Genomic DNA, 24,936 nt, shown 5'->3' on the forward strand with positions numbered 1-24,936 from the left:
ATAAAATGCAGTACGTTTTAAGTGGAAAAACTACCACCAACCAGTTACTTGGGTCGGAACCCAGTCATCTTGCTTATTTTATATGGTGGGGGCATACAGCCTTTTTTGTATGCTATCAGGAAGTGGGAGAATCAATTCTCTCAGCATTATTTTCTGCACATCATCTTTTTCAAATGTAACTATTCCTGAACGAGTGACATCTGAATCACATTTTCAGAATATTAAGGTGACATCACTGTGCAAACCACGGTTTAACCAAATGAATTGACAGCTATAGCATTTTATTGACAGCTATATAGCATATCATTCTTTCCACTGTAACTTGTTCGATGTGATCTTGCAATCATATCCTTTTAAAATGATTGTCTTTACCGTTCATTACTTCTGTCAAACCTGTGTTCTGAAATTAAGGTGTAGCTAATACTGACTACACTGGAGAAATGCTTTAGCTTAACCACTGCTCCTTGGATGTGTCATGGAGTCTGCTGCAGTACTATAGGCCTGAAATCACAATCTTTTTATGAAGAGATCTTTCATTGACCATACAATGTTATCATACTACTATGCATGCTAGATAAAGCAAGTGTACAGCTGTACTAGAAATGCTACATTGTACTACATTGCAGTAGCTCACAGGCTCACAAATTAATTCACTACACTGCAGTTTATCTATGATAATAAAGACACTCACATAAAAATGCTACTGCGGTGCTTTGACATTAATGGCATTAGCTAATGTGTACTAGAGGGCTGCATGACCTTAATCTATTTGTTTGTGTTTTTTTTCCCTTTCGGTTTTAGTTAGAGGCCAGAGGTATAAGAAACCACAAGTCTGGAACCAAAAGGTTTTTTTTTTTTAAAAAAAAAAAAAAAAACAAGAGTGTACAGTGGACATTTATTTTGCAACTTCTTTCACTGAGTTAAAATAGTTTGACGTTTTCAGAACAGTTTAGGTAGTCATCAGAACTAAGTTGTTTTAGTTACATCATTATGAGGCAAGCTCTGTGTGAATTGGAATTGACACTGTTTTCACCTCATCTGAATTATAGAATTAGAGGCTCTCAGATCTAGAGCCTGGTAGCTAATTCCTTTAGCTACTGAGTGAGGACTTACTGCTTTTAAAGCGCTGACTTGTTTTCATCCAGAGTGCCACATTTGTCACAGTACACCTTTTGGCAGAGCCCATGCAAGATGTGTCTGGTAGTTAGAAAGTGAACGTGACCGGAATGTTTGGGATATGACTTACAAGCACGTGTTGGAGGAAAGTATAGGGCATGATGGGATTGTGGATTTACAATAAAAGCTCTCCCCTATATTTCAGTTTAAGTTTTGTTCCTCAAAAAGGCAGTAATGCAGTTTCAGACCAGGTCTATAGAAGATGCAGCACATTTTCAAATAATACCTAGGCGTATACTGTGGCATTATATAATGAAAGTGAGTTTTGTCTTGTTGGAAAGTTGTCTTAAGGCTTACAGCTTTTGTCATCACTATCTGACTGCTGGTCCGTCGAGCATGGGTGTCATTCAAGAGATAAACTGAGGCGCTGTTGAGGAGTGAACAGGATTCTGGCTGTGCCTCATAATTAATTTAATAGCATTTATTGCCAAAATCTTCCTCAGCACACAAGCTCACTCTGTAAATTGGAAAGGTGCACCTCTTTCATTATGATTCTATGTTGTATCCTAGCTGCCAAGCCCAGTTTTCTTAAGTGGCAGCTGTTATCTATACATATCTAAACACAAAACTGATTTCTGCCAATATTACTGCCATGCTTTTAATGTTTTTATGAAATATGTATTTAATGTGTTAGCATGCACTGTAGCAGCTAGCTCTATTCAGGGACCTTTCATGTGAATGGCATAGATCTAGGACTCTAGACAACATACGCACGGGAGGATCTGGAATGCACCATGAACAGCATGTCACAATGCACTGATTGTGTGTAATCAGTGATTTTAGGCAGGCAAAAAGTTTTTTTTTTTTTTTTTTTTTTTCTTTTCCCCCAATAATCAAAGGCAGTGCTCCCAGGATGTCTGCAGTGAAACTGTGAAAGGTGGACCCCACGTCAAGTACATTATGTGCATATTTCTTAATCGGTTTGATGCTTTCATTCAATGAGGCCTGTGATCTTTTTTCCAAATGCATAGATCCGCTGCCTTCCCCCTGCTCATCACTAACGAGAACAGTAGCGGAAGATCAATTGTGTTTGTATGGACGGTGCATCAATGAGCCCCCACAGTCAATGTTTCCACTTTAAGTAACGTCCTGACACGCAAGGCTCCGCGGGAGAATCGCGCTCCTGGCCCACGCTGTCGTTCGGAGCCGCCCCGGCGACACCGTTTGACCGCGTGGAAGGAAGCGCCGTGACTGGTGCAAGACCACAAATGTGCCTCCTGTAAAGCCTATCCTCATTGCTGTAGCATGTCGGGCTCTGGAGCCACCTGTGGACCCAACACCCGAGAAGGGTGACGATGCCACACGCTTACATGTGACTGCCTACCACTTTACAGTTGCCAACGCTACAGTTAAACAAAGGATAAACCTCCAGCTGTTTACACTGGAGTGAAACAAATGAAGTGTGACTAACCTCCACGCTACAGAATGAGCTTGTGGGTGATGTTCAGCATGCTCCTAACACCTTGGAATGTACAGCTTGATCCAGATTTCCTTTTTCGACAAAATGAATGAATGAATGTTTTATGCATCTTTATAAAATTGGAGTTTTTTTCCCCTCCCTCATAGCTAACAGAATTGCAATGTTGAATTTCTATATTATATTGACCTTTTAATTACGCAAATTTGAATTTCATTAGACAGCGTCTGTCTGAAGACTGCGGAGTGTCAGGATGTCAAATCTCCATTTTTCCCCTGCGCAGTTGACGTGGGCTGCAGGTCAAATGCCAGTCACTGGGTTTTGATTAGTTTAGAAAAAAACGGCATTTCCTGTGACACTGGGCTCGGCGTGCTGGGATGTGAAAGGGTTTCTCTCCCCAGTCAGGAGTTTATTATGGCTTAGTGATTTGCTGATTGATTCCATTTGCTGTCAGTTAAGGCTCCCTTAATGTCAGTTTTCTTGTATAATGCCTGGAAATAAAGACTGATGAAGTTTCTCTGCCCGGTGCTGCTGACATCCCCGGAACTTGCCTCTCCCTGTTCTGCATGGCAGTCTAAGTGACAGCAGTTGGGAAGCAGCCCCATGAATATGCAAGCTCCCCACGAAGATCCGCAGAAAGAGATGAAAATGGAAAATAAGCATTTTTGTCCTCTAAGGTCATAGCATTAGCAGGTTTTTGCATCTTTGAGAAATTCATCCTCTCTGAATTTGTTTTTTTTTTCTCAGTGGTGTGAAACAAGGCAGCAAAAAGAGTCATTTTTTGGTTTGTTTTCCTACTGCTGAGTGAAAAGACTATTAAAAAAACTATATTAGCAATACCATAAATAACATGTATGCACCTGAAAAGAGGTGCACATTAATAGATTTTCCTGTATTTTTCATTTTTGATATCCATTTGTGTTTAAAAATAAGAGTAGTTACTCACCCTCCATCAGTAGGATCAGAGGTGGGTCCATGCTTTGTAATCAATGGAAACCAGACTGGGGAAAGAGTCTTCACAGTCATGCATTTGAGTAATATTCTGTGAATATGGTCATAACAAGGTTCATTTTTGTGAAGCTAGGTGCTCACCCTTGATCTCCCACACAGAGCTTCATCTCCTCCTTCATGGATTTGTACCAAATGGCCTGCTCCAGGATGGCTCTGCTGGAGAAGGAGATCTCTTCCCACCAGACCCGCATCTCCGCCCTGAAGAGTGAGCTGCAGGATGCCTGTCTGCGGGAGAACCAATGCTTTGTCCCGGTAAGAGCCTCTCTAATGACTCACTGCTGATTAGCAGTAGAGGTGACAGCACCAGATCTCCACATTTCACCAGTCTGTGTTAAACCACAGCCATGAACAAAACTCTGCAGAGTTGGTGGAAACCTTTGTAGATATACAGTGATGTGTTTTAAAATGGGCCTATGGAACTGTATCGTGTGATATAGATTTTTCCCCATTTTACACATAACGTAAACATGACTTAGAAGATCAGTGATGACTGTTCTGATACTGTTTTGACATTGTGATGGGGAGCCCTCCTTTGTGTCAAACACCTGAAAGCACGGTGTTTGATTTGGTTTCCCTGGGAATGATTTGCAGCCAGGCCTATAGATACAGTTCTTATAGTTGTGGCCATAAGCAACTTTATGTAAGGTACCTGCAGTGTTCTCTTAATACTCTTAATTGTTGTGCTGAATTCTGTTGGAGGAGCGGTTTGTCTGGCTGTCCTGGAGGGACAGCCACTCTTTCACAGTTGAAGAGCTGTGATCACAGAGCTGTTCAGATATAATGGCTGACAACAGCACTGCTCTGCCGAGGCTCCCAGGGAGAGGTGCACTGTGGGTAAAGTGCGCCGCTGAGTTGCCCAAAAGCGACAGCGGGGGCTTCCATTAATCGCTTTTTTCTTTCCCCCCCTCCCTCCTCCTTCTTCTTGCAAAATAAGGAAGAGGGTGGCTTTGGGGCAGAGTTGTTAAATTCACCCGCTGAACCCTCAGAGGCCTCATTTCAGACATGCCTTGGAACGTCTGCTCGGGGTTCCTGTGGTCTCAGCATATCAGCCTCCCCTCGGCACCTCACGCTGCATCCATGCCAAGATGTTACTGCTCCCCTTTCCCACTGATCTCAGACACCCATGATGGAAGACGTGTGTTGTTGCCAGTGACCAGCTCAGACACCCCCTCCAGGTTGATGGGTGAGGGACATTGGTGGGATGGGCGTGGTATTAGGGGCATGAGGAGTCCGTGTGGTGTGATGGGCGTGGTATTAGGGGCATGAGGCAGTCTCTGTGGTGTGATGGGCATGGTATTAGGAGCATGAGGCGAAGCCTATGGATAAAAATGCAAAATTCGTGCGTATCCTCAGACTATGTTATCTTTTAACAATATATCAATACGGTTGCGGTCTATTCATTGATCACGGGCCAGAGGCCACCGCCGTGGCCTTGATCCAAACCTCCTGGCCGTGTTAACGCCTGTGTCTTTGTGCAAACCCGCATATCAGTAGCAAAGATGAAGATCAGACGAGCGGAAAGTAACCCCTTGACCAGCGTATCACACCAGGGGAAAGGGAGGGATCATATTTAACTGTACATGTTTCCTGTTTGGATGAAGGCTCTCAAATTCCACAGTTCTCCACACAGTGGAAATAAAATGGTGGGCCTTTGTCTGAGCGGGCCTGCCACGCTGCAGACGTTATGAAACACGACAGTCCTGTCCGCTGGGAGCAAGGCTACTTCTGGTGGCATTAGTGCATAAAAGCTTTTATCTGTACTTTTAAGGCACTGGGACAAAAACGAGAGCAAGTTCCCCACCAGGGAGTGCATTGTCTTGTGCAGACTTATTACTTGGAATAACTCATTAAATATTAAACGACGGCAGATTACATTCACCTAGTGACACATGTGCTTTCAGGGAAGGGGGAGAGGGTAAGTGAAACCTCGTCAATCAATACGGGTCGCCAGCATCCTCTCCGGGCCCGCCACGAGCGCAAATTGAATTTTGGAACCTACGCGGGACGCTGCAAAAAAAGGGGGGGGGGGAACCCTGTTAGGGCTCTGAAAATTGGAGTGCAGGGGCGTCTCGGTCGTTTGGTTGGGTGGTTGGCACTTTCTGCCACTCGTTCCCCGGTGCTCGAAATTGCATTGTGCCAGTGCGCTGGGACGCTGGAAATGAGCCTTGGCCTTGATTGTGGCTGCTGCAGCTGATGAGCTGTAAGTGAGCTTGATGGATGTCCTCGCCCACCCCCGAAGCCTGGCTTCCCACAGCGGGGGCGAGCTCGGGCACTCCCAGGGAAAAGGACTGCGCCCGGGCGACCACCATGGGACCACCCAGTTGCTGCACGTTATTCGATTTCACGCGGCAAACGAACTCAGGCGCTGCATAATTAGACGTTATCGGCCCCCGATGGCGGCAGGGACGCAGAAAATGTGAGAAATAAAGGAAAGTCTTCTGATGAAAAATGAAAAGAAAGTGAGAGTGTAGGTTCACATGGAGAAACGCAGTCTGTGGTACAGAGGTTCCTTCATGCTCTCTCTTCAAGCCATTACGATAACATACACAGTGCAAACAGTCTGATACTGCTGTGTAGAAAAAAAACCACGTAGTGACTACTACAGTATTATAATATTGAATTACCACTGAGGGATTGTAGACTAAACCAAAAAGCAAACTCTTCAGTCTTAAAGAGCTGTTTAGCTTAATGAAGTGTAATTCACACCTGCTCAAGCAAAGAGGCTCTCTCTTTCTGGACTGGAGTGCATGTTGATATGTGTGAATGTTTTAGGACGCATTTTGGGGTTTTCCTCTGTTTGGTGGCAACCGCTCCCGTCGGAAAGTGTTGGTGCCAGCGCTGTTTGTTGTGGGCCTTGTGGCCTCCTAAAAGAAATGTCGAGCTGCTCGCAATTAGAGGGGAAGAATGAGCTGGAAGAGTCGGGTAGCAGTGGATACATTCCAAGGCTAGTCGATACTCTGACACACACTGAAATCTAGAGGCTCAAAGCTGCATTGTTTTTACAGCTGTAATTAAGCCACCTAATCAGAAGCACGTTGTAAAGGACACTGTAGGGAAGGGACGGCACACTGTTGTGGGAGAGGGAGGGTCCTAACTCCAAGTCACTGGGAGATAATCAGGGTCCGAGGTCCACAGAGAGGATCTGCAGGAAGGCCTGTGTCTGTGTGTGTCTTTTTCTTGCTCGGCTGGGTCTGTGTGTCTGTCTCACTCAGTTTCATCTGCATGTGTATGTGTGTGTGTGCACGTGCGTGTGTGTGTGTGTGTGTGTGCGTGCACCTCTATATTTGTGTGGTGAATGTGTGTCCTTGTGTGTGCGATTGGTGTATTTTTGTCTGGGCACATGCACTTGTGTGTGTTTCCAAGTTTATGTGGCTTTTGTCTCTGTTTTTTGTGTGTGTGTGTGGGGTGTGTTTGTCACTCTTTGTGTATCTCTTTAGGTGGCAAGTTGGTCTGTGTGTGTGTCTAGGTGTGTAACACTTTATGTTGCGTGTGTGTGGATGTGTATACTGTGTTGTGTGTCTTTTGTGTGTGTGTGTGTGTATGTGTGTGAGTGTGTGTGTGTGTCTGAGTAGTGTGTGTGTGCTGTGTGCCTCACTTTGGTTTCTGAAGCGTGTGTGTGCGTGTGTGTGTGTGTGCGCGCACCGCAGCCTCAGTCCCTGAGCAGCGCCCCGCCCTTGTAAGGGCCTCTGCTGAGTCCCCCAGTCTCAAATGGCAGCTGCCCTCAGTGAGACGGGGCCTGGGCCAAAGTCAACAGATGAGCTGGTCTGAACTGGCTCGCTGTGTGTTCTGATTGTAAATTGCACTGGTGATGATTAGAGAACTCCAGCACAGGATGTAGACTCTTAAAACTGTCCAGAGAAAACAATTTTCTACTATGTTCAGGAAACTTTTTTTTGTATCCTCCAGCCCCCTCCTTTTTTAATTTAAACATCATGGTTGTAAGGAGGTGGTGTGCAAATTGCTTTAAGGCCTCCGGAGTACAGGCGAGACAATAGGCTACTTTTATGCTTCATCTTATCTGTAAGCTCACACACTCCTGCAGGCATATTCATACACACATAAGTATATCCCTGCCCCAGAGGACTAGGACTATTTCTTTTTTTCTGTTTCGATTATTATTTATGTGTTTATCTAAGAATGTTTTTGGAGTTTATTTCGAGAATTACCTTCGGAGCCATTGTGCAAAGGAAGATCAGTGGGGTTAGTATAGGACCTAGAGGTTAATGGGCCTGAATATTATTTTCCCTCCTCCCCTCTTGCTTATCATGATGTCATCCCCTGACCAATCCCAGATGATGCGCAGCCTGCACATCGCCTGTTGTTCCGCTAACTTCCCGACAGAAGTATTTACTGGCTGCGCACAAACTGCTGCTTTAGCACAATTGTCGTGTTTGTTTCTTTTAATGCCCTTGACGTCTTGTTTATCGCCAGCCACGTTTAATTTAGGCCGTGGGGCACCGGGTAGGTTTTTGTATATACTCCCGCAAACGACCCTTTCCATGCCACAGTCTGCTCCTGACAAAACCCAAGGCTGGAGAGTCTTTAGTGGTTAAGACCCACAGATCATTCCGCAAAATGCATAATGCAAGGTTGTTAATACTAACCACACGTATACGCATGTGCTTACTGTATATTTTAAATCTGCTCTCAGAGAAACTCCATGGCATTGAAGACACACCACACAAGAGATTTGCAGACTTTCTACAGTTAAATAATGGAAAGAGTTTGACTTTCAAAGGAGCAGAGGAACTCACTTGAAATGCTTTCAAAGGTTTCATAAGATCTAGTACGTCTCAGTTTTTTTTTGAACTTCAAGAAATAAATTAAGTGATTCGGTTTAATAAATCAAGCAGAGAGTCACCTTGTGACCAAGCGGTTGTTTCCACTGCTTTGAAAATCATGAAGAATTTCATTCAATAGCGCAGACTACATATCTTTTCTTACATTTATAAGGTCTATTTTGATAGCAATAATAGAGCAGAACTGAAATGATTATTAGTTTTGGTTTTCTAAAAAAATGCATATTTGGCTTCTGTGGAGTCTTGACATCCATAACAGACCAGGTTGAACTCAGTTCTTTGTCCAGGCGATGTGAATGTTGTAGTTGTGCAGTAAGTCTGCAGTTGTGTCTGAACTGCGTCTCGATGTTTCTGTGGTTGTTTTTTTGTTTTTTTTTTTCCCTCTGCTCAAGTTGTGGTGCAAAAGCTGGACTTAGTGATGACATCTGACAGATTTTCCAGCATACACTCCACTGATGCATCCCCGTTGACTCCACGGCAAGGAGATCCACACGCAATTTGCACTGAATTTGTCCTTTCCAATTTGTGCCCCCGTCCTGAGTAAATGGTCTTGATTTCTCTCAGATCTTCCCCCTTCACATATCATTTGAATCCTTTGCATTGCATGTATTAAGCATTCAGCGTATTCTGTGGTGTTTTGTTGAAAATCAGTGCCCACACTTCCTGCTCTTCACTACAACGCTTGCTTAATATTTAAGCAAACCAGGAACTGCTTTTTAGTTTAGTGACAGGATATGCGCAAATATGAAATATTATTACTTATAAATTTAAGTTCTTCATGAGCATCAAAGAATTTTTAAGCCATGGTAAGTCTTTTTAAGACTGTGAAAGAATGCAATAAACTAAATTGACTTTGAGGTTCAGCCTTCCATGAGAGGCTTTATTTGGTGAAGTATCACATCCCCCAGTTGACATCTGGTTGGTGAGTGTTAATTCATGTCCCCAGAACCCTCTCGTTTGCTTCAATTGTGTGACCACGTCTGTGTCACTTTTTTGTCACCTGACCCGACTTCCTCCAAACGACGCTTAGTCTTCATCGCTCCGCAGACGAGACTCCGTCTCTCTCGCTGTGAGAAACTAAAGGCCACGGAAAAAGTTTGCGCGACTCGACTGGAACGGCGCGACGCTGCTGCGGCTTTGGGCCGCGGCCTACCGCCGCCTCCCACTGTCACAGCTTGACTTAATCAGAGCCGGGATGTGTGTGTGTGTGTGTGTGTGTAACGCAGGCCACCGAGGGCCCGGGCCCGCCCAGCGGCTGCGTCAGCCCGCGAGGCAGACAACAAAGAGGCGAGGGTTGGAGTGGGGGCGGGAGAGGCGCAGGGAGAGAACAGAGGCCGCCTTAATGTGTCCCTTAGGTAGCAGCGAGAGCACGGTCGCAAACAGGCCGGGCTTTGACATTAAGGAAACTATTTCCTTCTGTGGGTAAGCCCCCGCTGCAAGGTTCGAACTTTAGAACTTGCATTAAATTCTTGTTGACAAGCTCCGGGGGGAAAGGGGGCCGCGCTTGCGCCCGGCCCCGCTCGGCTCGAACCTCGTTCTCTCCGCGCCTCCCGGCCCTCCACGATACGCATGGCGCCCGCTTGTCTTCTCAGCGTCGTTTGCAGGAAGGTGCGCGCCGAAATAAGGCAGGAGAGGGAGCAGTTAGAAGGGCTTATGTGACTTGTGGAAAAGAGGAAAAAAACATGTCACAACTTGAGAACAGCAAAGCTTTCCTCTTCTGGTGAAATGTATTTGCCTGTTGTCACGCTCGTAAATGTGGAATTGATGAATGCGAACGTAAGATAATGTCCCTGTGACACGGTGATGTATGTCCACAGTAAACCACAGGGGCACCACCTAAACCTATTACAGGAATTGCCTTATCAGACTGAGTGACCCACTGTGTCACCGTAATCTAATAATGCTGTCATCGCACAATTATCGGACATCAACATTTCTGCTCCAATCCAATTATTTTGCTGAATTAACTGACAACCTTGTTGTTTATGGTTCCTCCCATGAATCTTTCTTCGGAGTGCACCCTTCACCTCAGACTGCAGCAACAAAGCAAAGGAGAGTCCTATGAAATCAAGACGCCCATTGTCAAATGATGACATTTTGCTCTTATATAACCGGTTCTGTTCGGGGAAGGAATCCTTAAAGAGGGGGCAGAGAAGGTGACTCCTGGCTTCCACATAGCAGTCAATGTGAAGGCATGAAGTTAAAAAGCACAAAGGTCAGAATGAGGAAAAAGTAAAGATGTGTGAGTCAGTCAAATGTCTTTACTTTCCATTTCAAGAGATTAACCATATCTGCTGCCCTTTGTAATAGATACATAAAAAATCAAGAAGGATAGGAGACTGGTAAACTCCACATGACAAATTGACCGTGTCAGTTGTCGTCATTTTCTGTATACTTCAGCTTTTAGATATTGTGTGAAAGCAGAGATAATGGGTACATTGATTCTGCCTCTGCTTACAAAGAGACGCGGGCGTACACATTTGCTCACTACCGCAGTGTTAATTTTTAAGAGGGAAAAGAACATAATCACGCTGTGAAATCCAAGTCGTCGACATGGCTGAATAATTATAAACATTTAAATGAGATGGAGCCTTAAGTTGTTTTGCAGCCGAGGAATGGCAGATTTTAAACATATGCCGCTCTTACCAGGCCGTGCCTCAGAGAGGCCAGCTCTCTAACGATAAGGCCCCGCAGTCAGCCACCCCTGGTGCACGCTCACAGTAAATGTAATGATTTTTTTCTGGGCCCTGCGGTCTGGGTGGATTTCAAGCCAAGGTCTGGGATGCAAACAGGGCTGATTTATATGTGTTTCGTTTGGACTATCCCAGGAATATCAGGGGGGATTTGGAGAGCCTTCTACTGTTTCTCTGGGTCAGCATTATTTTGAACAGACATTGCTTGGTGACAGGAAGCATTAAAATCCACTGATTTGTCATTTTCTTTTTCGCTCTTAGCTTATTCTTTCCCTGCTCCCCCTTTCCCCTCTTCTACTGTCGAGGATTACTTTGCCGTCAGTTCCCCTTCCAAATCTGAACATTGCTGCGCTTTTTTTGCCGTCTTTATTTATTGCAACTGCACCAGCGCTTTTATTTATTTTAGAAATTCTCCCCTATTTATTAGTTAATAACTTCGGCAGACCTGTATCCCGATGATGAGTCTTTTAGACCACACACACCCCGTTGTGTCCTCCTAAAAATGCGCCTGTCTCTCTTCGTCTGTTCGGAAAGCACTGCCTTTGTAGCCGCCTGTAACTGTGGTCTGAAAGGTGTTTTTGGTTGGACGGCGGAGTGAAATACGGTCCAGAATTTGGCGAGTGTGCCGAGAACAACTTAGCAGTTTGACTAAAGCGGAAGAGTGTGGCGGCAGTGCGTGATCCGTGTTTGTTCATGTTACCGAATTTTCCTACAGCGCTGTAACTACACACACTGTTTTCAGAGGGGAGAATTTACGGTCCACCTCTTGGTTCCCTGATGTGCTTTTGCATGCAGTGCACAACTGAAATGATTTTGGGACAATAACTGTTTATTAGTAATCATATGAATTGCTTTAAAATAGAATATTCCTCAGAGTACAGATATCATGTACATGCAAATGGAAGAGAAGTGTCTTTGACTAGATTTGTCATTTTTAATCCTTTCATTCTGTTGCTTTTGGATGCATGTGTGTGTGTGTGTGTGTGTGTGTGTGTGTGTGTGTGTGTGTGTGTGTGTGTGTGTGTGTGTGTGTGGGCACTTTCACATGTGTGTGAAGGTGCGAGCACGCAATTTATGAAGGTAGCCCAGCTCACATTATCGAGACGGAGCGCAGACTAATTCAGCGTTCATTTAAATCCTCTCGCAGCAGCGTGATGAAAACCACTTCAGACACAGTTTTTCCTTCAGAATTTATTTGTTTCCACATCACGCTCGGCGCACGGTTCTGCCCAAACGACGCCTTTCATGGGCAGCCCGCTGTTAAAGGGCTTGGGTTTCCTCGCGGTGGCTGGTGCGGATTTGTACGCGCTCCCTCAAGGTAAACAGCGAGGAGACGCGCCACAGTGCGGAGAGTGTGAGGCTAAGACCCGGCCAGCTCGGCGCTCTGTTGACTCTGGTATGGTCTAGAGCCAGCCCGGCCCTCACCGCACAGCAAAAACAAATACGGATCCATCTGAAGTGCGCGACGCGTAGCTCCGGGGGTTGGTGGACGTGAAAGGAACGTTCACTTCAGGTTAATCCAGCACACTTTCATACAATTTAAATGACAAACCACCCGGGCGGCCGAACAGCTCCCATTCAAGTGGATGGAGCTGGGGCTGCAGACGGGCGATCCTCTGGCATGCTACAAAATGATGGTGCAGAGAGAGACCTCTCCTGCGTCAGAGCCTCGAAAATGCACCGGGCGCTAAAATAACTCTCATCCACAGCTGGTCATGTTATTTTTAATTTATCTGACAAATTCCCGGCTCTGGAAGTCTTAGGAGAGCTACAGTATTTTTTAAGCTTCTTTAATCCACCCGGTGCCATGTATTAATACTTAAACTGTATTGTTCTGGTGGATCAAACTCAGCAGAAAAAATAAAACAGATCCTTTGTTAAAAGCCATAAAGATGTTTTTCTCCCAACTTCTGCAACTGTATGTGCTGCACGTCTTAATATACGTTGGCCTGTGCTGTTTTGTGTGTTTGGCTGTGCTTCAAGCATAATACACTCAAGATAAAGCGAAGTAAAAATCGCCGAATATTTTTCTGTTTGTCCTCATCAAATTGAAATGCGGCGTTCAATTAAAACATATTTATAAATAACAAACAGGCCTTTGACCTCCCTCCCAGTCACAGCAAACAGAAAACGAGGTCTGTGCAGGCTGTGATTGCTCAAATGTCAATGTAATGATTTATTAAACCTTAACTTCACCCCCAAGTATGCCCTCTGTTGAACATCGAGTGAAATGTGTGTTGCCAGGTTATACCTCAATGTTATTTTAGGCTCTCTTCTGCAGGTCTCAATGATTTCAGTGATTTCATCCCACTATACTCCATTGACTTGAGTTATTTGGATTTTATTTTGTGCTTTTATCTTCACTGGCTCATCCATGGACATCATATTTAAAATAAAAAAAAAAAACGTGAAATGTTTTTGGTTAACGTCAGTTTGCATTGTCAGGCGGGCTGTCTGTGCTTTCAGCTTGCATTACCATTTGTGTCTTTAGTGAAACCCGTTCCCACTGAGCTCGTCACCATATCATCAGGGCGCAAGCCATTGTTCGCTCAAAACCTCCACAAATTCACATCCTAATAAAAGACAGGCTCACAAGCAAATGGGCATCTTCTCTGACGATGATAGCCCAGGACCGTTTCAGCCTCAGTAATAGTTACAGGCTTGCTTCGAGTTTGCTAAGACTATTGTTGAAACTTGAAAAATCTTACGTGGCATAAATAATTAAAATCTTTTGAGAAAGCAAACTTTCCTTGGAGTTAATTCACCTGTGTAAAGCGCAAAGCCTGTTCCAGACATACAATGTATCTGTCCAGCAAATATGTGTTCCATGTTAAATTATCCATAAAAACATTTCATCAAACTGTATGTTTCTGAAACACAGCCCTGTACTAGCCTCTTAGGTATTACCACACCAAATTTTACAGTCAAAATCTTGAGTTTTTCAAAACTGGTCCAGTTGCTGAGACAAATGTTAGTGTTTTCAGGGGTTACTGCCATGTTTGTCTTTTTTTAAAATCTAACAGTTCTGTACAATTTTTTCTGAGCGTTAGAAAATATATTTCTCAATTTACAACTGTAGTAGGCATGTTCCAGATGTGCTGAACTTTCACCGGCTTTTCCTCATCGTTTCCTTATAGGTAGCTATTTGTCACTCCCTCTTACCTAACACTGGAATCAGTCAGGGCAAGCAGAACCTAACTGGGGCTTGGTAGTTAATATTGACAGCCCTATTTATTTATTTAACAAGCATGAACTACAGTGACATTTGCCCTGCAGATAGCAGTCGTACATGTAGTGACCCTGTGCTCTCATTAGCCAATTCAACATTGGAAATGCTGAGAATATGCTGGCATTGTGCACTGATTCTGTTTATACTTGAGGCCAGTGGCAAAGGCAGGCTGGTATGGGGTGTATGGGGTGCTGAACCTCGGACAGGATGCAAAGCTTACCAAACAACATCAGAGCATGTAACTTAGATTGTAGTTAAGTAAATACAATTTTAAAAAAATTGCCTCAACGCCATCAGGTTCCAGTTCTGGTGAAAATGAAGGCTCTCTCAGATTCACTGATTGTTTAAAATGTAACTTGTTCTGACTTGCATAAGGACACTGTTAAGCCAGTGACCAAATATCTCTGTTGGTCTCAATGGGTGATACATTTCCTGTAGCTTGTAGATGGTCAATACTTTATATCAATACTGTTCATATATTTAGATGCTGGCTTATTGTCTGTAAGTTTGATTATATTTGGTCATTGGAGTATTGGAAATTCAGAACTTAGCAATATGTTACCATATGTGGTTCAGGTTGAGAGTTTGCAGATTTAAAATTCCAAAGGCTGTAGGAATACATTTATCATTCATGATGCCATTTTGCCTGTGAGAAGGTTTTTCTGTAAGGTCATTCAGTTTATGTAATCCTTCTTGTTGTATTTGTATTTAGTCATATGTGAGTAAATCATACATTTATTCTGTATGTACAGTGTGTATCTATATATATCCAGCCTCAGTGGTCAGTGTTGGTGGTGTAGAAAGTTCAAGCTTCCTTTGAGACAATTAGCCTTTATTCTGTGCCTTGTCAGTCAAACCACAACCCAAGCAAGTGCCACGCGTCGGCTGGAATAATGCGGCCAGACTGTGCTTTGTGTAATGGTACGTCTGCCAGCCGGAGGGTTGGTGGGTGCTGCAATACTTACATTTCAAGACAAGCCGTGGGCCAGTGAGAATGACACCTCGGACCTCGGTTTGATAGATCGCAGAATAGCCTTTTAGCAAGGCCTGTTAAGGTGTGTGTTTTAAAGCTATCCTTTGGCATTAAAGAAGACAGGAGAGAAGAAAAGACACGCTGAAATAAATTGAGCCTGGGCACTGATCCGTGGGGAAGCACTCCCAGAGAGTTTCCCCTGATTGATCCGGCTGCACTGCAGGGGGTCCGGCCTCTGTCACCTGGCTGTTTAAAGGCCGAACCCTCAAAACCCCAAAACTATTGTATAAATCGTTACATCTATAGCAATCCGCACACAGACCCAAAGACTGGTGCCTTGTGCCTTACTGTACACATGTGACGAATCAGACTGCGCCTCCTGGCAGCATGACGGACGGACAGACGGACGGACGGATGGCGCTGCGGAGGCACACAAAGGTAGCCGAGCCGCCGGCTGCGCGCGCGCGCGAGCGGTCGGAGGGCGGGCAGGCAGGCAGGCAGGCAGGCAGGCGGGCGGGCAGGCAGGCACCGTGCACCTTGACCACCTATTATGAAGCTCTTTGCTGCGATGTCAAGTGAAAGCAAGTTAATTGGGTGAAGCTGTAGAGCATGTTAGGCCATGGTGGAGGGCCGCCGGCTTGACAGCCGGGTGTCAGCAGGACCCACTCAAGTGTGGCTGAGAGACAGAGGCCTGTCACCGGGCCCGGGAGCGGACCGCGGCGCCGCTCCACAACCCGTCTCCACGCTCCCGGAGAAGTGCATTTCACACTGTCCGCATCACCCCCCCCCCTTTTTTTATTTTATTTCTCTTGATCCAAACAGCATCCCGGTCTCAAACAGCCCCGCGTTCCCCTCTGTTCACGATTGTCCTACAAACAGCAGGCTCAGCTTACATCCCTGTTGACAGGTTTGGCCCATGTCATATATCACACCCTGACACTATGCATTTCATTTCAGCCAGAAGACTGTGGAGATTAATCATTTCAAGCTTTGATCTGTGATTAATTAAAAAAAAAGAAAAGATATGGAAGTTTATGAATTCTTTTAAATCTCAGTGGTTTGTATGGGTGGGGATCCATAAGGGTAGCCCGTGAAACTTTATAAAGTTGGCATAAATGTAATAGGACAGTAATGCTGTGATAGATTCGGAGTATAGCTTTGTATGGGAAAGAAAAACTTGGTGCACATTTTCAAATACAGTGATGCTTGTACGCGGTGTGATCTGTTGCTCCCTGCTAAGTCTGACATTTATCTTGCTAAAGCTCAAGTATAAGGTGCTGGTGTTCCCTTCATTTTGATAAGAGGGTTGTCACCTTAAGGGGAGACTTTATTTAGAGGGGTTGAATGGTACTGTGCATGTGATTTTGGCAGTTTGATAAAACGTTCCAAATATATTCTCATGTCCACAATTTCTGGACAGATCCAAGGAAGGCCAAATATACAAAGTTTATTTATTTTTTTTATTGTTGTTATTTCATTGGGTGGAATAGGGTTTATTCTGCCTCCAACGATATCGTCTTTATCATTACCAGTCTTTATGCACATCTTTATGCACACAATAATAGAGCTAATATAATTCAATTCAACAGAGCGACTCATTTAGACACTATACATGCATTGTAACAAATTGCGTACTTACCAGTTACGTTAAACATGAAATTCACCCAATAATCATACGATATCACAGTAAAAATCTCTCTCTCCATGTTTTAGGTGCCTGAACCCCCTCTGTCTGCATCACCGCTGTCCCTACCTGAGCTACCACTGAGCTTCGCAACTCTGCATGCAGAGGCAGATATCTCACTCAGTGAAACCCCAGGAAACTCTCGATCCAAGCAGCCCGGCTCCTCCCTCTCGGGCTCCCTGAAGACCACCCGAAGACTCAAAAAGTCTTCAAAGAGCTCTTCTGGAGGTTCCAGCAGATCAAAATAAATCATTTTCAAAATGTGAATAAATACCGTTTGCAACGGATGTTATTTTTTTAAGAGTGGCTTTAGAGATGTGTTCCATTCAGTTTAGTCTTTATCAATCCAGTCAAATTAGAGCTGTGTATTTATTATTTTAAATTGTATTTATTGTATTATTGCTGATGTTATTAGAAATTCTTTTTTTTTCTTTGAAAGTGATAAACAAAATCTGCACATTAAAAAGAAAAAAGTGTGTGTCTATTATATGTTTTTTTTCCCCCCCATTGTTTAAAAAGTGACTCATTTTAGGTAATTTTCCCTTGCCCTTAAAAAAGGGGAAGAAAAAAAATCAATAAGCCATTTTAGTCTCTATCTATCAAAGTTGTTTCATACTTGTCTGTTTGAAAGCAGGAGTGTGGCACTTTAATAGGATCGCGCCGGCTATTCCAAATGTATGCCAATGATTCCTGTCATCACATGGCAGCCTTGCCATGGTTCACTGAACGCCCACTTCTCTCTTGTCAGCTCGGCTGAAGACAAGCATTTAGTTGCAAACTTTGAACAGGTTGCGCAAAACAGAAATGATGTGACTGCTACCCCTTCTCCGCGGCGCAGTGTCACTCTCGGTCAAAGTGAGAAGGTCGGCTCGCCTCGCTACGGAAGACATGCCTATTTAAGGGGATTATTTCACCGGTCCGCACAAGGCTCGGAAACCTTGTGTCTTTTTTTTTTTTTTCTTTTCCTGCCTCCCCACCGTCTGTAAAGAGGGGAAAAAAAGGACAGTTTGCAAAGAAGGTAGGGGCAACCGGTGTGCGCAGTGATCTGTACGCATGTCAGAGGGGAAAGGGAGTACCACTGAGGTTCTGCTGTGGGAAGACTCAAGGACAATGCACTGACCTCCCAGCTAAGGAGCTTGGTGCAGCGGCCGGTTCCTGCAGCGCCGGTAACACCTGGAGCCGTGTTCTGTTCTCACGATTATGATCATGGGTTCCTACACAAGCTCGAACCCACCCTTCTTTCCCCTCTCACTTCCTGCGGCCCCCCGGGGGGGAAGAAGGCACCCTTCATCCGAGCTACGCCGGGAGTGACTCCTGTGTTTGACAGTCTCCACATCAAAGCCATTGCCCTGTATTTTCTGCCTTGTAGCACACAAAAGTAAAATGGCTTGTCAGGCAGAGGTGTCTAGGAGCTGACAAGATGCCCCAGTGACATTTCAGCCCGAAAGAGCAAGTGTCTTGCAACCGAGTGGTCAAATATCAAATAATAGGTCAAGCAGGAAGGAGCTGAGTGGTGTCCAGAAGCCAGTTTCTGGCAACTCACTTGACAAGCGGGCCGGCGCTGTGCGACGTAACAAAGTGATGTTCTGTTGGGTATTGCTAGACAGTCTGTTCCATATTGCCTTCAAAAGATCAGACATTGACATTGATTAATCTCTTTAACCCCCTGAGCATGGAGACGGGGGGTCCGTGGCGCAGTGCTAGCAGGGCCCGGCTCCTGGTGCTTTGTGCAGAAGCCCCACACAGGCCGTTCCACAGCTCATTAGAATACTCTGACCCCATCATCCTTGCCGTCGCTGTGCCTTCGGAGCTGCAAGTTATTTGGCTAAAGCGCAGATGCTTATCCCCCTCGCTTTATTCCTCGGGCTCAGACTCCTCCTACAAACTGCATCTTTGAAAGGAGCCTTGATAAAGAAGCTCTTTTTTGGTTGTAATTAGGGGAGGTGCTACTTAGTGATTGGTGTGCCTTATTCTGCAAATGATTTTTGACACAAGTAGAAGACCATGAGCTAGACTTACAATGTAAACAGAATGTCTCTTGCAATCCTTTTGTAGTTATTTGGCCATACTGTATTTTTGAAATAAAATTGATTTTGAAAGAGGCTGATCTTTCGGTGTGAATCGGCCTCCGTGTTTGTTGAATTTTAATGGCGGGCGATGGACACAGTCTGAGAGAGACGTGTCAAAGTCTGACAGCCATCAAGCAGACGCCAGGGCTGACATAAATATTTAATGCAGGGCAACCAACAGCATGTCATGTCAGGTCTGTGATTAGGATAAATGGTGGCCCACTCTGATATACACAGCTTGGCAGAATGTGTTGGCACTTCATAGATATGCCATCGGCAGGCTTGAGGTAGCCTGTTTAACCCCAATTTCCATATACAGCCCCCATGGTGTGGGATGGAACGAGCCTATCACTGCCGGGTTGACATCTGACCTCAAAAGACGGTCATAGAAGAAAAATGTTCGGGCTTCATACCTATATGTTCATACATTTTATATCGAGTAATTTTTTTGACAAGCATGATATAGGTTGTTTGTTTCCACTTTTGGTGAATGCGAGATCATGCTTTCAAGCTGCCCTGAAATGGAGTTAATCCAAACAAACAAATAAACAAACAAAAAAAAAGAATCTCAAATGTTTGGATTTTAAGACTCCAAATCCTGTTGGATCTACTCATTTAAAATGAAATGCCAGGGAATGTTTGATCAACATTAAAATGTCTGTTTATTTCACCTGACATAAAAATAAGCAAAGAAACAGGGCAAGGAACTGTTCCACTGGAGCTTATTGAACGTTTAAATGCCAGCATCTGATTATGTCAAGTTTCTGGATGCAGATACAAGGCTCCGCTGGTTATATGCACGATTTTATAATGCACAGTAAAAGCAGCGATACCACTGTAGCTGTCCAAGCTTTCCAGCCATAATTATTTTCCAAAATATTCCTGAGATGAATGGCTCCCATTCGCTGGTCATGACCCCTGAATTGCAGTGTCTTTGGGGTCACGAATTTGCTGAAACAATGATTCCATGTTTCGCACAATCTTTTTTAAATCACCTCAAAGAAAATGCCAGATAAATATTTATCTGATCAGGAACCGTGATAGACATGCTGTAGAACCGGAGGTGAGATTTACCAGGTAAGAAAACAAAAGTGGCAACATGTAAATTGTGTACCTAACCAAATAGACCCCTCAGCGGTATTAGAATAACACGCTCTACCATGCTGGCCCTGTCAGCTGGCTGCTTTCTTTTAGACTACCCGCTTCCATGCTCTCGAATAGATCAATATTTTAATCCATAGATGTTTCTTTTCTCCCGATTCTTTTAAGCAGCGCCTTTTATCATTGCTTATTATGAATTATTATGCTGCGTGTGTTCAGTCTTTGAGCAGATTAATATGGAAAAGACTGCTTGCCCCAGGCCAGTACAGTCGTGTGCTCTGCACCTTTGATGGTTGCTGCCGTTTCCCTGGAAGAATATGTATATTTGTAAACAGTCTTTTTTTTAATGTTTCTGCTCAGTTTTGGGGCAACTTTTAATTGCTGACAATTAGATAGCGTGATTAAGTGTAAGTCTCAGAATAGGCTGAAAATGATCAGATGATTAATTGCTGTATTTCTTATTTATAATTATGAAAATGTCCAAGTATCTGCTCCAGAGTCGTCTTCTGAATTGGGTCTGTTGACATGGAGTGTTTAATACACTACTCTCAGTGTGTCATTTTGCAACTTTATCAGGAGTGTCTCAAATGAGTCAGTTGTGTAATCTTCCCACATGCAGGAGTTCACTGTCCTCTCCATTTCACATTTAATGCATTTCCCAGGTTTATTGGTTGTGCTTATTTAACTGTTTTCCATTATTCTATTAGTAATATGACTATGTTTGAAATCTGATCAGCATGAAAGAGGCTATTGTTGACCACCCTTTTTAAAACTGGTTCAGTTTGTGATTAGGAGACACAATCAAATCTCAGCTTTGAAATTTTCAGGAATGGAATCAGCCTCATCACTACTTTTTGATCCACTACTTGGATTAACTAATTCATTTATTCATTCATTCATTTACAGTAACAGTTGGAGTGTGATTCAAAAATGTTTTACATGACAAAAATATTCTACATTTAAACAAATATTTGATGTATATCACTATTGCACCACTTTAAATTCAGTTACAATGTAATCAAAAAAAAAATGCAGGCCTGTATTGAGCTTTGACCCTTAATAATGGCAACACCCTGAATACATTAAAGAAAAACTAATTTTATTCTGATTTGAATCTCACAGATTTAAGCTCGACAGCAAGGGGAAATGGCTTCAAAACAATAAATTTTGCATGAACGTTAAGTAATAAGCTAATCCCCTCACCCCTCATTAATATTATGAAGCGCAGCTTGAAAGTTAATGTTCTTTGTTAGAGAAAGTGGGACTGGTGGACCTCGGAAGAAAATGCTGACTTTTCTCTCATGCTGGGACTGACTTTGCGTAGCCGGTCCTGGATGCTGCTTTGAAATTATCAGTTTTTTAGAACTTCCGAAAGCTGGGGACCGGAGCCCGAGCTTCTGAGACCTGCGCATGTGAGCGCGTTAAAAAATGTAAAACCTTTCACCCAGGAAGTGAAAGGCCACTACCTTACGAGCGTCAGGGAGGGAAGACACCAGTACCTCTCGCCCTCTGTGATTAGCAACCGCGTGCGGCAACGCAAAGACCAGGTGCGTGCAGAGAGAGACGATGCGCTGTAGGAGGGAACCTGGGGCTTGCCTCTGAGATGGCGGGACAGCTCCGCGAGGGCCGCGAAATGCCTGCTCGCCTTTTGCCAAGCGAGGCAGGCGCGTACTGTAATGAGCTCCCCACCCGTCCCGAAATTCACCGCAGCGAGCCACAGCTGCATAATGCTGGAATTCATTACGGAGGCTTATTGGGGTCAGACCTCCGTACTGTAACCCAGCGTGCGGATTTCATGCAAATATCAACCATGCCGATCAATTTGCGATGTGCCGGATTAGCAGGGAAATTGAGCAGAGATGTGTCTGTAATTATTTTTTCCCACGCACCCTGTTGGTACCTTTTTTCTGCTGTGTGAAACACTGTACCCTTTTCTCTGTGCGAGTTACAACAGTTCTCTCCATTTTTTTTTTTTTTTTTACATTTAAGATGTATTGTCAACATTTTGCCGGAAAGCACACAAAAAAAGACAAAAAGCGTTGACAGGAAACATTTGAATTATTTAAAGGTCAACGCAAACAGACTAAAAGCGTGACTAATGATCTATTATCTCGCAACAAAATAATTGTGAGGATCTCGCTGTCTGCGCCTGCCCGTATCTCCATGAGGAAATGACACGCGCAATCAGAAATCGAGCATTTAAATAATTCAGCATTCTGATACGAACCGCACTTCACAATAGGTGCTTTACTGTAAATGTTTTTCATTCGTTGCTGTTTTTATTGCTTTGCATTAGGAACTTGTAATGGACCGCATTTCTGTATCAATTAGACACTGCCCCCGGAATATGATCCAATGTTTAATATTACATGCAAAGGCCTGCGAGTGAGCACATGCCAGGGTGTGTTTGATTCCAGGGCCTCTTTGCTAACAACAGCGGCTTTCGCTCGTATGGATCATGCTGCAACACACCTGATGTATGTCAGATATGCCCACAGGGGCGTAGTCCCAGAGAGCAGGGGGATTGCTACCTACACCACAGGACTGTGATGGAGATGAGAACATGTAAGCGAGTGTCCAGCATGCATAAGGGGGCAGAGGAGACCGCCGCCAGAGGTGCCGCGCTTCACCCTCTCCCTCCTGAGCGAGGCAAAGGAAAGCAGAGCGTCCCGCCGCGTGTGCAGAGTTGTCACTTCGCCTCGGGAGCCTCCCCGACTGGCACTGACGTTTATTCGAATCAATGCCGTATAACATACAACATTACAGATGATTTAGCCTGTGGTCGAAAGGCAGTAAAGTGAATAAGCTGCCCAATAAATAACTGTCACGGCTGTCATTTCTCAGGACCTCAGCCAAAGGCAGCCCCCCAACCCCCCGCAAGCGTCACAGCACCGTATGCGCTGTGAGCAGGCGCGGAGTTTGAGCTGTCAGCACATTGCGAGGAACTGAGGGAAACGCTCAGGGCACGTCAGTTTCCCTCCGCCTCTGTGTCACTGGAAGTGTCAACCGCATACTGTGGAATGACACCATCACCAGAGACAGGCGGGAGGTATTTCGTGTTAATCGTGTGACTGTGGTGGTTGTAAGCCACATAGTCTGAGTCGTGAAGTCAAACGCATGGTAAACGTTACATCGATGACACGAACGGAACATTAAGAAGCTCTCTGCTGTAGGTGCTTCATCTCTCCGGTCATAAACTTAAAGACTCCTCTACTTTGCCGCTCGACGCTGCTTTGTGGTGTGAAGATTGGCACGGGCATTAGCAGAGTCCATTCTGTTGCAGGGGGGGGTGGGGGTGGGGGGGTATTGTTATTGTCAATAACAGCTGGAAAGCTGTCACTTAGACTGATAAAGGGGATGGAAAGCCATTTCCGACCTCGCCACAGGAAAACACAAAGCACTTTATTAGAGTTTTAAAGGTACTGCAGGGCCTTGGAGTTGGTGCTTTTCCGGTATGCTAACTTGGGTTGATGGCTTTTCCGGTATATGACACATCAGGCTGCCCCTGCGGTCCTGCTCTGGCTCGGCTCCCCCCACTCTCTGCTCGGTCGCGGATCATTCTGAGGCGTCCCTTAAGTGCATCCGGATTTGTTTAAGTGCACGGCTCCGATTTTGGTGTTAATTCGGTTTGAGTGCCTCTAATATTCCCGACGAGGGCGCCGCGGCGGGAGCACAGCACACCTGCCGCAGGAGTAAGACGACTCTTCCGAAGATGACGGGACCCCCCCCCCTCCCCCCGAAACAAAAGGTCTGGCCCGGAGTGCGGCTGTGCTACCTTTCCCCCGCAGTCCCCCACGTACGCGCTGACACGCAGAAAGACAAAGCTGCTAATAAAATTTTCATAAGGAAGCCTTTTTAGCCTGACCCTATTGTGCCGGCCTCCCATTAAGTCCTCGGGATTCTGGGATCTCTCCAACGCTGGTGACAATAGAAGCCCCCTGTACTTTTCCACCTCTGTGCGGATGGAGGAAGTGAATGTTATTATTATTTCATACCTCAGAAGAATCCGTCGTCCACTCCGGGGCCCGCCACCGCAGCACACCATCCTGTTTGGGGCATGCCCGACAGGACCATTAGCTGGAGCTGGAATGCTATTGTTCGGGGCCCGGCACCCGCTCTCTGCACTCCGTGTGGAAAAGGCTTGTTGTTGTTTAAGATTTTTTTTCCCCCTCAGTAGGTGAATCTAAAAGGACTCTGGGTTGAATAAGAAGTCAAGCTGCTTCTCACAGCCATCGTGTTTTGCAGTGAGACTACAATACAGAGATCTGAAAATATGCTCATCAGAGTACTGAAAGAAATCCCAATGAACTTGTATTATTACTTTCAGTAAGTCTGAGGACTTACTACTCATACAGTTACACAAGTATGCTTTAGACAAAGAAGAACAACATATAGAAACATATGATAAAGATATTTATTTAGAGCCACAAATTAAAATGATTATTTATGGGGAAAGTTCTGGAGTGTGCTAGCATCCTGCAGACATTTGAGTGGCTAATTAAGAAAAAAAAGACATATAGTGACCTTTGAACAAAATGATTGACACAGACAGGCACTTAGAATCCCTAACCTTCATAAATGTCAGGATGAACCTGGACTACAGGATCAGAGCTGTTGATTCAACCTCTCTGGGCTGTGTCAGACATGATAGGCTATTTCACAGAGTTATCCACCTTAAAATTTAGTAGTCATTTACTTACTAAGTGACTGTTACCATCTTTGAATGCCCTTGTTTTTTCGGCGTGAGATTATTTTACCAACAAGTTGTCTTTAGAATGAAGTCA

General features: G+C 44.6%; 1 protein-coding gene across 1 annotated transcript in view; it reads left to right on the forward strand.

Moving 5' to 3' along the window:
* LOC118793634 (coiled-coil domain-containing protein 171-like) overlaps nt 1–17,230 on the forward strand; it is a 73,531-nt gene extending 56,301 nt beyond the window's left edge. Inside the window, exons 24-25 of the mRNA XM_036551862.1 lie at nt 3,704–3,856; nt 17,012–17,230. Coding sequence (XP_036407755.1) covers nt 3,704–3,856; nt 17,012–17,230 — 372 coding nt within the window. The remainder of the gene's footprint in view (nt 1–3,703; nt 3,857–17,011) is intronic.
* Nucleotides 17,231–24,936: the final 7,706 nt, after the last annotated feature.

This window comes from Megalops cyprinoides, chromosome 18 (genome assembly GCF_013368585.1).
Source record: "Megalops cyprinoides isolate fMegCyp1 chromosome 18, fMegCyp1.pri, whole genome shotgun sequence".
Classification (NCBI taxonomy): domain Eukaryota; kingdom Metazoa; phylum Chordata; class Actinopteri; order Elopiformes; family Megalopidae; genus Megalops; species Megalops cyprinoides.